Source organism: Metopolophium dirhodum, chromosome 3 (assembly GCF_019925205.1).
Source record: "Metopolophium dirhodum isolate CAU chromosome 3, ASM1992520v1, whole genome shotgun sequence".
NCBI classification, from domain to species: Eukaryota; Metazoa; Arthropoda; class Insecta; order Hemiptera; family Aphididae; genus Metopolophium; species Metopolophium dirhodum.
Genome location: NC_083562.1, coordinates 23,670,721 through 23,684,953, shown reverse-complemented (window position 1 = coordinate 23,684,953; position 14,233 = coordinate 23,670,721). Strand labels below are relative to the sequence as shown.

Genomic DNA, 14,233 nt, shown 5'->3' with positions numbered 1-14,233 from the left:
GAAAATTAATTTATAATATTTTACAGAGTATAAATACAATTCAATATCTGTATTTTGATGAAAAAAAACATATTATATGGCAGTGGTCTCTATCATAAAAAAAATTGGTGTGGCTCAAATAATTTTAGGTGACCTATTCCTTATAACACTGTATACCGACCTATACAATTTCATATTTTTTTTCTATCAATACTCACCCACCCATATTTAAGGTGTTTCCTGAGCAACACTGGATCCCATGTTACACGTCACTATTATATGGGGTGGATGTGAAATAAAAATTTGAATCGCGTTCGACAAACAATTACATTTTCTTGGGATCCTCATGTACGTTATTATAGCCCGTGCGTCATAAGAATTTCGTGAAAATCTACAATATAATTTTATATCATACATGTTTTTTTTATTTTTACTATTTATTAATTTTTATTAAAGTCTTTCTTTATTTGAGTTAAAAATAAATTACAATTATTATTTTAATTAATAATCATAACATTTATACTCACACGTGAGTCTAGGTAATAATGTCCAAGTGTTTTGACTATTTTTATCAATGGAAAAAATGTGCATAATGTTAAACATTTTTAGAAATAGATAGGTACATTTTAAGAAAACTGCCAGAGAAAAATATGGTCTATTATAAAATAAAAGCCAAGAGGAAAAAAATGGTGAAAAACAATTTAGTGTAGTAGTATAAGTCTTGATATGAACGTATATATGCCTTTAACTATTACTACTACCTATACGTAGGACGTAGGTTACTCTTCCACTAACATCGTGTTTCGTGCAGACCACGTGGTCCGTTTTCAAAATTTTCTAGTTAATCATCAAATTAAATAATATCATTTATGTAAAACGATTTCATTAGTCAATATAAATAACCTTATTAATAATCACCTAACCACACGGTGGAGATTTTCAACTATTTGATATACCTACTGATTATGACAACGTGTTACCACAAGGTTTATTCTAATATATTGATAAATCTAATATAAACATATTGTATGAATTTATACTTTTTATTTTTTTATTGAGTTAAGCCCGGCAACTATGGCCATTAGGTGTTTTTGCTTGTAGGGTGGAGGAACGGTTGTGGTTGGAACACGTTTTGTATGTGTGGCGAGGATTTATTGCTAAAATCCCAGGTGGTCACCCATCCGGGAGCCAGCAACACCGACCGATACGTACACTCAGAGCGTTTCCGCAGTTTAGTGTAAGAACCGCGCCACACCAAGCCACTAAATCTATACTATATTACTATGTATAATAATATTTGTATCATATATATATATATTTTAGAAATAAGTACCTAATATTAAATTAATTTAGACCATATTTACTTCAATAATAATAACACAATTATTAAAGAAAACACGTTTTGTACGACGTCAGCGAATTTTTGATTTTAAATTACCTACTCTTAATTGTGTATCTGTGTGTAATGTGTATAAGTAGTAACTATCAAGATACGATTTACATATTTTTACTTTTAAGTTTTATTTGACAAAATTACTTCACCTATTGTTGAATTAATTTCATAATTTAAATTTTATTCGTTACAAGAAAATGCGGACAAAATCTAAATGTATAATTGTAGTACTTGTGTATAATTTACATGAACAATTCTACCGCGGGCTAAGTTGTTTGCTGGTTTTCCAGATCGCGTATTTCGTCCTATCTAAAGCGCTATCTTATATATTAGATCAAAGTATCTCTAAGTAAATTATGATACTGTATAGTAAATAATTATATTGCATCCTTACAAAGTGCCGAAAATCGTATATACGTCTAATGACTAACGGCTATACGAGTTTTAATACATTGTACGTTTATCATAATAATAATATAGGTACATAATTATCATTATCGTAAATAATAAAGACATATTATAGTGTGGCGAGGTCCGTACACTCAACTGCGGAAATGCTCCAAGTGTACGTATCGGCCGGTGTTGTTAGCTCCCGGATGGGTGACCACCCGGTATTTTTAGCAACAAATCCTTGCCACACATACAAACAAGTTTCAACCAAACGTCCCAACTGCCCCCCCCCCCCCCCCCCTACAAACAAAACAACAACTAATGGCAATAGTTACAGTAGTATAAAATAGACAATTCAAACACACAATGGACCTGATCCCTGATTCCTGATCCCTGATTCCTGATCCCTGATTCCTGATCCCTGATTCCTGATCCTTGCCGCCCGCTGAGCCCGCCGCCCGGCCGCTCACGTGTGCGACATGAATTCCCCCCCCCCCCACCTTCATCTCTCAAACTCATCCCACCGCCCGCACCCTTATCCTCATCCCGCTGCTTGCGTACGTGCGTTACTTATATTATTGTTATCACACGTTATCATATTTTATCACATGTTAACGTATATTATCACTGATATCATATAATTTTCCGTTGTCGTGAAAAAAACTGCAAAATAACCGCCCGGGATTCGAACCCGGACCCACCAGCTCCAACGCGATTTAATTACCACTAGGCCACCCCGACCACTTGAGTACTAGAAGTTATTTTCACCCATTTAACTTTATAAATAAATATAAAAATATTTAAACCGCAGTATACTGGTCATATTATAATATCATTAGGATACTTATAACTTGCAGCTGCGTACACAAATAATATCGATGAATACACCATATAGGAGACATTAAGTAGGCATTAGTGAATAACCGTTATTAAGTCTAATAATTGTCGCAGGTATTGACACGTCAATCAAATAAATACAACAATATATTGCCATTAGATAAAATGCCATTAGGATTATTCGATATGTTAATTTCGAAATTCGCACGACTCGTGTCGCCAGGATGTGATATACTTATTGATATTAAAATAAACATTTATTACACTAAAGGTTTTATTTAATGAATGTTAAGATATTAATATATATTATTCACCGGCTCCGTTCTTAATAGCCGCCTCTCACCATTGTCACCACTAAGCGGTAGACATTAGTGTCAACTATATAGCCACCATATGATGTCTATACAATATACATCCGTTCACTAACAAAATCGTATACTCTTAATATACCCATTAGATGATATCCGTAATTAAAGAAGAATACATTAGTGAATAACCGATATTAAGTCTAATAATTGTCGCAGGTATTGACACGTCAATCAAATAAATACAACAATATATTGCCATTAGATAAAATGCCATTAGGATTATTCGATATTCGCACGACTCGTGTCGCCAGGATGTGATATACTTATTGATATTAAAATACCTATTTTAGTGAAAAACACATTATTGTCCGATATTAGTACCTTCTGCCGGACGTAGTCTAATATCAATTAAGTATCAATACCCCTACTACCTATTCAAATTCGTCTTTATATATTCTGAAAGAGCCAACAGTTCTTCAGTACGTTATTAACCGTTGTACACGTATACGCTCCGTCTCTAAAAATTTTAGTGAGTTTAAAATTTTTACAAGTGTTTAAACATTTTATTATTTTTCTTTTCGTTTTCATTTTAAATATGTTTAAATGCGAACAGTGCCCATCTACGTTTACGCGTAAGGACAATTTGGTCGTCCACCAAAAGAAGCATGCAGGTGTACGTTTTCCGTGCACTGCATGCCCATCGACATTTTCGTATAAAAACAACCTCAACAAGCATCTGAAGAACATTCATGGTATGTACTAAAAATATAAAGTTTTATTTTATACAATATTAATTTATTATTTTCCCTAAGGTATCGTTCCGGCTCACCTCAGACCATTGCCAGCTGCTCCGATCATAGATCAACCAGCACGACCTAGCGTCATCCAGTTCGCGCCTCGTATTGTTGCCCCCGATAGCGCGGCCAATGACACATGCATCATAATAGAAGATGAGGACACAGGTTAGTTTTATTTATCAGAATTAATTAGATTTTTAAAAAGGCCCTCCGTTATTTACATAAAGACGTTAGTTTTTTTACATTTTCGTCGCTAGATTTTAAAAAAGATTCAATACCACATTTTTATTAGATATTAATTAGGTTTTTTCATTTTAATATTTAATTCAATATTTATTTTATAAGGTATTATACGCGCTCGACCACTGCAACGAGGTGAAATAGAGATCGCCCCGAATATTATAGTATCAGATATACCCGCTGGTCCCTCATACGAGCTTCAACATCAGTCGAATATGCCAAACGATGGGTATGATGATATGTGCGTGGCAGTTTTAGAAAATGCTCAAAATAAAGGGCTATGCAAAGCGTCAGGTAAGATTTTTTTTTTACATTTTCGTCGCTAGATTTTATTTTATTTTATTTTAAGTAGATTCTTATACGACTTCGGTGGGTGGCAAACGCATTTCCATCGCCAACACAGTGTCAGCTGTTAAGGCGAAAAAGGCTCGTATGGAACTGGTTAGATCCCCGGGTCTTAGAGAAATTTCATCGTCTGGAAAACGTAGAATAGTGTGGTATTTCGCGAAAAATCTAAATAATATTAGAAATTATCCCGACTTTCTCCGTTCTCTCCAACCGGCTCTGACAGACAGGCTAAGGACGCACGCGCAGAGACATCCAATAAAATTTAGCTTGAAGCTCGAGGCTACGTATAACCGACCAAACGTACCTAATTCATCTGAAAATCGAGCGTTTACAACATCAGCCAAAGAAATATTTAGGGGTACAAAAATCGAAACAGTAGTTGAAGAATCTTTTATGAAATTATTAGCTGAGGAAGACGCTTATGTTTCTCGTGGTAGCGGGTTTACGTTAGAGTCCATCGATGGTTTACTACTAGCCGTTTATAAGTATACACCAATATCTGGTTCATCATATATACAATTACCAAAATCTATCATAGATAAACGAGCAATAATAAATCCTAAAAATACAGACCAACAGTGTTTTAAATGGGCTATTTTAGCAAAACACGTCGCAGGACAAAACAAATTTCGTGTCAATGAAAATTATACCGAGCATGAGGACAAATATATTTTTAACGGAATTTCATTCCCGACACCGCTGTCAGATATTACCAAGTTCGAAAAAAATAATCAGAACGTTTCTGTAAATGTTTACGGACTTGAAAAACGATTACAGCCACCGAAAAAGTATCCTTCATATGAGGTTTTCCCACTCAAAGTCGTAGATGATGAAAAACGGGATCACTTTGACTTATTATTAGTGACGGATGGTAATAATACACATTATACTTACATCTCAAATTTTTCGAGATTACTCCGTTCGCAAAAAACTAGTCATGCAGGTCAAGTTATATTCTGTAAACGTTGCTTTACATCGTTCGACAGACAGAATTTAAAGTATAAGTTAAGCGGGCAGGCGGCGCTTGAACATCACAGGCTAATATGCGGACCACATAAACCCATACGACCTAAAATGCCAAAAGAGGGAGATGTGCTACAATTCACCGCATGGCAAAACGCGCAGAGACATCCCATAGTTATATATGCCGATTTCGAGGCTCTACTTGTAAAGACCGAAGAGGAAAAAGGGGGTAATACAACAATTATACAAAAACACCGTCCTATGAGTTACGGATTTTTAGTTAAGGCGTCTGAAAATGTTTCAATAGAGTTGTTAACACAATTTAACATACCGATTGGACCAGTTATATACCGAGGTAGTGAAAGCAGGCAAGACGTGGCAAAACATTTTATACAGAATATCACTGACGTTGCCGAGAAAATAGAAAAATTATTAAAGACAAACATTGCTCTGACCATGACCGATGAAGACACAGCTAAACATAATTCATGTTTTAAATGTAATTTATGCAAATGTAGTGTTGATACATACACCCGTGTCCGTGATCACGATCATTTGACTGGGAAATTCAGACAGACCTTGTGTAGTCGGTGTAATCTAAGTCTTAAACAACCAAATTACGTTCCAGTTTTTATCCACAATCTATCCAACTATGATGCACATTTCATTGTAACCGAACTAGGTTATAATTCAAAAAGAATAAAAGTAATTCCGAACAGCGAGGAGAAATACGTTACTTTTTCAAAATATATAAGTAACGATTTTACCATCAGATTCGTGGATACTTTTAGATTTATGGCTACAAGCCTATCAACTCTCGCCAACAATCTAATAACGCCAAACTTGGAAAAATTCCGTATAACGGCAAAACATTTTTCCAACAATGATTTACCGCTCGTCACCCGTAAGGGTGTATATCCTTACGACTTCACTGATGATTGGTCTAAGCTCGAACAAACCTCTTTGCCGCCTATAGAAGATTTTTATAGCGTTCTGACAGAAGAACATGTTAAAGATACGGAATATCAGTTTGCGGTAGAAGTTTGGAACCACTTCAATTGTCAAACGCTGGGCGAATATTCCGATCTATATTTAAAAGTTGATGTTTTACTTCTGGCGGATGTTTTTGAAAATTTCCGGGACCTTTGCTTGAATACATACCATTTAGACCCGGCATACTATTATACAGCACCGGGGTTCTCTTTCGACGCAATGTTGAAATACACGGCGATAAAACTAGAATTACTGTCGGATTATGAAATGCTTCTCATGTTTGAAGACGGTTAGTATATTGTGATTATGTTATTTCTATATGCATATAATAACAATTTTTTCTAGGTATTCGAGGTGGACTGACACAAGCCAGCATGCGGTATGCAAAATCAAACAACGAAAAAACACCAGATTACAACCCGGCAGTTCCGAAATCATGGCTTGTGTATCAGGATTGTAAGTTTATTTATAAATAATAATTATATAGTTAAATTAACTTTTTAATCTTCAGGCAATAATCTTTACGGCTGGGCAATGTCTCAGTTTATGCCCTACGGAGATTTCAAGTGGGTTAAACCATCACTCGACGGCTTATACGATTTGACTGAGGATTCGCCCATAGGACGGGTTTACGAGGTTGACATTGTTTATCCGAAAAATTTACATAATAAACATAACGACTTACCATTCCTGCCACAAAACAGCGTACCACCAGGTTCAAAAGTACGCAAACTCATGGCTACATTTGAGCCTAAGAAAAATTATATTATTCACTATCGAAACCTCCAGCAAGCCTTAAACAATGGTCTCATAGTTGAAAAGGTGAATATCATATAATGATATTTTATCATAGAATTACTAACATTTATACTATAGGTGCATAGAGTTATTCAATTCAAGCAATCACCTTGGCTTGCCCAGTATATTGAATTAAACACTAATATGAGGAAAAAGGCGGAAAATGAATTTGAGCGGGATTTCTTCAAATTGATGAACAATGCTGTATTCGGTACGTTATTATAAATAATAATTATTTTAATTATCCTTTTTTTTATCACCTGATTTTAATGTAGGAAAAACGATGGAAAACGTTCGTAAACGTATGGACATGGAGCTTGTATCGTGCAACCGACGTTTGCAGAAATTAATTAACAGATCGACATTTAAATATTCCACCACCTATACCGAAAACTTAAACGCAGTAACATTAGAAAAAAAAATCATTGATTTTTGTAAACCTATTTATATCGGTAATTTTTCTATTAATAATTTAGATATATAAAGGTATTAATGCGATTTTTAATGTTCATAGGTCTCGCGGTTCTTGACATAAGCAAGAGTTTAATATATGATTATCATTATAACGTAATGAAAAGCCACTATGGGGATAAAATCGAGTTGATGTATACCGACACAGGTAATAAATAATTTATATTTATTATTATTATTATTATTATAAATATTTACATAATTTACACAATTTATAGACTCACTGGTATATTTTATTCACACTGATAATTTCTACGAAGACCTTAAAAATAATAACAACTTGCTCGAACGAATGGATACTTCCAACTTACCGGAGGACCATCCATGTTACATTGCCGAACGACAGAAAATCCCAGGTCTGTTTTCTGATGAGACGGATGGGCTCATAATGACTGAGTTTTGCGCGATGCGAGCAAAGTCATATTCATACATTTTGAATGGTGAGGAGAAGATCAAAGCCAAGGGAATTAGAAAACACGTTGTAAAGAATCACATGACGTTCTACGATCATAAAAAGTGTTTGTTTGACGAGGAAGAGGAGGGGGAAAATAAAAGAGAAAATGTCTCCATCCGCTCTTTCAAGCATCAACTGATGACGATAAAATCGAACAAATTAACGTTCAATAACTTCGATGATAAGAGGGTGGTGCTGCAAGATAAAGTGCACACACTGGCTCACGGACATTACTCTCTAAAGTAAATTTAAAATAAATTTAAAATAAATTAATATTAATATTTATAATTTTATAGGGAAGATGAACCCGAGGATGATTGGCCTGAATTAGATGAAGAAGGAAATAACTGGAAGGAGGAAGAGAAAGGCTTAATGAGAGACCTTCTACACTGCATAACCTAACCTGCATAAAGTTTTGTGATATATTGTAAATATTACTCTTGAGATATATTTCTATTACAACACGTACAATTGAAATAATTATAAATACCATATATATATATAATTTGTTATATTTTTAATTTGTAAATACCATATATATATATATTTTGTTATATTTTTAATTTGTAAATATCATGTATATATTTTGTAAATACCATATATATATTTTGTTATATTTTTAATTTGTAAATATCATGTATATTTTGTAATCTATATATTTTTAATCTATAAAGGTTACCAATGTAAAATAAAAAAAAAAAACAACGTTAAAATATTATCATGTTTTTATTTTTTAAGAATTCTTTATAAACCATTTTCTTATAGCAAAAACTTTATAAAATGTACATTGTTTAGGATTAAATTCCATATGAAAAATACAGCAAGGTAGAGTTTCGTCATCGCATATTTGATCCAAACGAGGGCAGCCTATGTCTTCAATGTTGATGAGTGCGACGTGTGGTATATACTCCATGAGAACTTGTTTTTTCTGTTCGCCCTTGACGTATATACATCTGAACTTTAATGAATTCAATATTCTACTTAGTTCTTCATACTCGACATCACCATATTCCAAAGATAGTTGATGATAGTTACGTTCCAGCCACTTGTTGGTTTTACGACTCTTGTTGTCTTGCTTAAATTTTGAATTTTTAAAAATCTAATGTTGGGTTGACCATGTTTCTGTATCTACAATAGACATTTCTTTAATCATGTATTTATTGTCCATTCCAAGGACGCATTGCATGTCCAATATGGCTGAAGACATTATGGCTTGTCTTTATAATAAGTTTCTATAGTGTTAAGACGGCTCAGTATAGCTGGTATTATTTTTTTAATCTCGCCTATAGTTTCTTTGATATATTGTAATGATACTTCGCCTCTTGTCATATGCTCTGTAATCTCTATGCACGTTAATTCTAACTTTTCTGTTTGTTCTTGTTGTATATTAACGGATTTTTGATTTTCTTCAAGTAAATGTTCGATTTTATCCAATTTAGACGAAAACGATTTGATTGTCTTTTCAAGATTTGTCACAAATTTATTTGTTTCACCAGCCTGAGAACTACCAAACACGTTCATGTCTACAGCTCGACTGACACTATTTTCTAATGTCTGTCGTATTTATCCAACTATTGTGTGTATTATCGAACCCTAACCATTTAACGAAAATTTGATTCCCCTTCCTACGAATAATATTTTCAACTAAATAATCATTTGGGTGATTGGTTTTTTGAATTTCCTCAGAGTAGAAACAGCCTGCAATAGGTTTTCCAGTATAATCTTGTAGTTGATAAGTAGTGGGAGAAGTTTTATTTATTTTGGTAACTTTAAATATTTCTGTAGACCAGCTTGGTAAATAACCTTTTGTAAAAACCCCTTTATATGTACTTATACGAACATTATCACCTATGTTGAATTTAATTATTCCATTAATAATTGGACGTTGCTTTAATTTCACTGAAGAAGGATTTGTATCAGCTTGTATAGGTGTCATACCTATTGTTCTATGTTTTGAATTGTTGTATTCGTTAATCAATGAAGGTAAAAAAGAAACCCATTCGTGTGATCCTTGTGCAGTAAACTCTCTAAACATTTTTTCTTTCAATGTGCGGTTGAAACGTTCGATAATGCATGCTTTCGTTGTACTATAGGTGGAATATTTGTGTATGCTGTGCTTTTCCATCAACGCGTCGAATGTTGTATTGTAAAATTCTTTACCATTGTCGAGCTGTAATAGTTTTGGTGCGCTTTTAAGCAGTATTTTAGACATTGCATATGAAACTTCTTTAGCACTTTTAGACTTTAATGGTGTCACCCAAGCAAATTTTGTAAAACAATCAATGACACATAAAATATATTTATAACCTTTGTTTTTTTTCGAGTATGGAATCATTTCGACCAAGTCGGCCTGCCATAGATCGTTTTTGCCATAAACATTTACTCTTCGCCTCGTATAATTTTTTCTGGCTGGTTTGTGTAGTTCGAAAGCGATATCACGTTTAGACATTTGGAATTCGTTTTATCAAACCCGCTTCATACAATTCTTCGTAAATTGAAAGTATTTCATTAGAAAGCCCTGTATTACCAGCAGCTTGAGAAGCTAAAAGTAGTCGTAAACGTTCGACTAACTCATTAGGATCATTCCAGTATACTAAACTTTTATTTTGTAATTTCACAGATAACCCACTACCAGACGGGAACAATGGTTTGATTATGTCGGTGAATTTATTTCCACCTTTTTTAATTTTTTTCCCGTCTGATGTCAAATGTCCTGATGTTTGAATTAATATGCGTTTATATGTGTTTAGATCGTCAGCGGTATAGATTTTCGGAGTTTTCGAAATTATTAAACTAGCAAGTCCTTGTGTTAACGGGTAAGATGTATCTTCAATAATTAATGTATTTCCGTTAAGTTTAATCTCTTTTTTACCCAAATATGCGTCTCCGTTTGATTGCAATTTTGGACCATACGTTTTGTCTATGCTGTACGAATCCAACAACTCGTTTATTTTAAAAACTCTGGAATTTTCTGTATTATTTTTTTCGATATTTTGAACAGTTATCTCCCGAGGTTGCGATGTCGACTTTTGAATCTCGTTTAATGGTTTGATAATTGGTTTTAATGTTTCCGTTACTAATGAATGAATATCAGCTTTTCCGTGTTTTAATGCAGTATACTTGCGTTTAATATTTTCTTTGGCTTTAATCAATTCTCCGAGTACTTCATTGTTAGACGACATATTCGCGAATGAAGTGTTTTTATAAAAAACATTAGTTTATATAACAACGAACGTATCGAATCCGTGACGATATCGCCCATTGTCGCGTTCACAGTCTTTGTTTATGACGATAAACTCAAATCTCCCTTTATGCCAGCATGAAGTACAAAAATCTTTAAACTCTGGATATGACATATCACCAGAGCAATGTTCATTGTATACATGCTTTAAATTAGTCTCATCTTGTTTGAATAATACAATAAAATTAGCGTTATCGCGCAAAAGTTGTTTTGGGACTTTCGAATAACTCTGAGCCAGATAGAATACATCAACTAAATTATGACGACCTCTGGAAAAGTAAGTTCTTGCAATCTTTTGGTTTTCAGTAATAATATCATCGAAAATAAACACTGAGTTTGGTAAAGCTTTTTCAGGTTCAATAACTTGATCGTTTTCGTAGAACGTAAATAATCCAACATCAGTATCTGATAATATATCACTCAATAATTTATACTTTGGTTGATCCAATGTTTTTGAATATATGTATACGTTATGAAATCGTATTCCGTTTATATTGGTTAATAAAGTGAAAATTAAATTCGTTTTCCCGCAGCCAGATGGGCCGACAATAAGCGCACGTATCGTATTAGGTAGAAGCGCTCCGTGTCTGTGTTTTTGATCCGATGTAGGCGGGTCCACGTTTTCAACTTTCAGTTTTATTTCTTGTTTGATGAACTTCATTATAAATAACTGAGCAACGATGATAAATCAATCAGTACACAATGTCACTCGCTCGAAGAAGCAACAAGAATAAAGGCGCTGGCCTTATCAACACGCTTATAAACAAATTACCAATCGAGCTTCACGTACCTGGTATTATATATATATATATAAACCTTATAATATTATATTTTCTAACTATTTTTTATTTTAGGTTATCAATACTGTGGACCTGGAACAAATTTAAAAAAACGATTAGCTCGTGGTGACAAAGGTATAAACCCTCTGGACTCTGCTTGTAGGGACCACGATATTGCGTACGATCAGAGTAACTCTATCGCAGATCGTAACAAAGCCGATTATATATTAGAGCAGCGAGCCTGGGATAGGTTCAAGTCAAAAGATTCGAGTTTAAAAGAAAAAGCTGTGGCTTGGGGTGTGACTACTGCCATGAAAACTAAATGTAAAATAGGTGGAGGTTGTGGGTTTAAAGCGGCACTTAAAGCGACTAAGAAAGTTTTAAAGAAAAATATTGGTGAAAAAAACTTGATGAAATTGACTAAAAAATGTGTAGCCGTCGCACGGAAAACTTTTAAAATTAAAAAGACAAAAGTCCCACGAACAATAAATATTCCGAAAAAAGGCGGTGTTTTGCCACTCATTCCGATTTTCGCCGGGTTGTCAGCTCTGGGAGCCCTGACTGGTGGCGTAGCCAACGTTGTAAAAATGGCCAATGAATTTAATAGAAACACTCCATCCCATTTGGGCAAAGGACTATATCTCACACCGTATAAAGGCAACTCATACAAAATAGAAACACCATATAAAAGTGGTGGGGGTGTAAAAGCGAAAAAAAACTAATATCTACGTTACCCAGTAGAGCGTTGTACGATTTCGAACTTATAAAAATCGCTCGTTTAATGAAAATACCTCATTTCATCGGCGTGTTTACCAGAGATAGGTTATCTACACGTCCTAAACGACAAGAATCAGCGATTATTAACTTGGATGCGGAAAACGGTACAGGAACGCATTGGGTAGCGTATAAAAAAATCGGAAAAAAAGTCGAATATTACGACAGTTTTGGGAATTTACCTCCACCATTAGAAGTACAACAATATTTTCACGGATGTGACATACATTTCAACTATAGCAGAGAGCAGAAATATAGTACTACAAACTGTGGACACTTGTGTTTAAAGTTTTTATCATGTTCACATTAACGTTAAACGGAAACTCTAGTGAGTTGTCATGCGAGATCTTTCCACCGTTGGAAGTAGAAAATACTGCACAGATATGTCTTTTGAGTTTACAGACAAATAATTCTATACCAAACATAGAACCTGGTTGCAATACTATTGCCTTCCGTAATTTGATCAATGAAAATGAGTACGTAATTATACCTACGGGGACGTATGAATTGAATCAGTTAGAGTCTATAATACAAAAAATGATGCCTGACTATGTCAGCATGTTTGAATTAAAAGCAAACAGCAGAACATTAAAGTGTATGATATCGTGTAGTCATGATGTGAACTTGGGTGTCGAGAATAGCATAGCGAAATTGCTAGGCTTTCGACATGTTCGATACACTACTGGTGCTACTCATGAATCTGAAAATATTGTCAACATAATGAAAATAAACTGTATAAAAGTAGAGTGTAATTTAATCACCGGATCATTCTGTGACGGAGCGCCGAGCCAGATCATACACGAGCTTTATCCTACTGTACCTGCGGGATATAAAATCGTTGAGGTACCTAGACATCCAGTTTTTTATGGTCTCAACACGACTTCAATGACTAAAGTAAATATTGTGCTAAAAGATCAGAACGATTGTCTGATAAATTTGCGCAGTGAACCGATAACAGTTCGTTTACAAATAACGCGTGGATATGGCGCTCAAGTTTAATATAAAAACCAGTGCAATTAAAAAACCTGCCAGTTTATCGTCTGCCGTTAAGAAGATAACATCTAAAGCCAAGACCACGAAAAAAACTAAACCCAAGACCAAGCTCACGAAAAATAATTTAAATTTTCTCCGTTCGTTGCAATGATGGATGACTCGTATTTAGACGTCACAGCCGACTATGTAGACGAGTGTAAAATAACGCAAATGAATTATCATTCATTCACTCCGTACTCAAACATGTCTTTATCAAATAACGATGAAATCAGGATAAGTGTTTTGAATATGGACTCGTACACTTTGCCTTGTGAGAGTTATATTTACATCGAGGGTAAAGTGAACAAACCTGCCGATGCTGTTGGAGAAGTACGTTTTTCAAATAATGGATTGGCATTTTTATTCTCTGAAATGCGATATGAAATAAACGGAATAGAAATACAGAAATTAAAATTACCTGGAGTTTCGTCTTGTT

At 34.3% G+C, this 14,233-nt stretch overlaps 2 protein-coding genes across 3 annotated transcripts in view; one reads left to right on the top strand and one right to left on the bottom strand.

The window, feature by feature from the left end:
* Positions 1-14,233, bottom strand: part of LOC132940603 (protein sneaky) — a 50,608-nt gene that overhangs the window by 23,524 nt on the left and 12,851 nt on the right. The window lies entirely within an intron of this gene.
* Positions 5,489-8,421, top strand: LOC132941306 (uncharacterized). 2 transcript variants are annotated; one of them, XM_061009300.1, is made up of 8 exons: positions 5,489-6,537; positions 6,594-6,704; positions 6,760-7,070; positions 7,125-7,257; positions 7,322-7,498; positions 7,561-7,665; positions 7,736-8,213; positions 8,268-8,421. In XM_061009300.1, exons 1-8 carry the CDS (start codon positions 5,517-5,519, stop codon positions 8,371-8,373), a joined length of 2,442 nt encoding a protein of 813 aa, XP_060865283.1. In that variant the 5' UTR covers positions 5,489-5,516; the 3' UTR covers positions 8,374-8,421. The 2 variants fall into 2 exon arrangements, with proteins under 2 accessions (XP_060865283.1, XP_060865284.1); XM_061009301.1 differs by lacking the exon at positions 8,268-8,421 and having other exon boundaries at positions 7,736-8,217.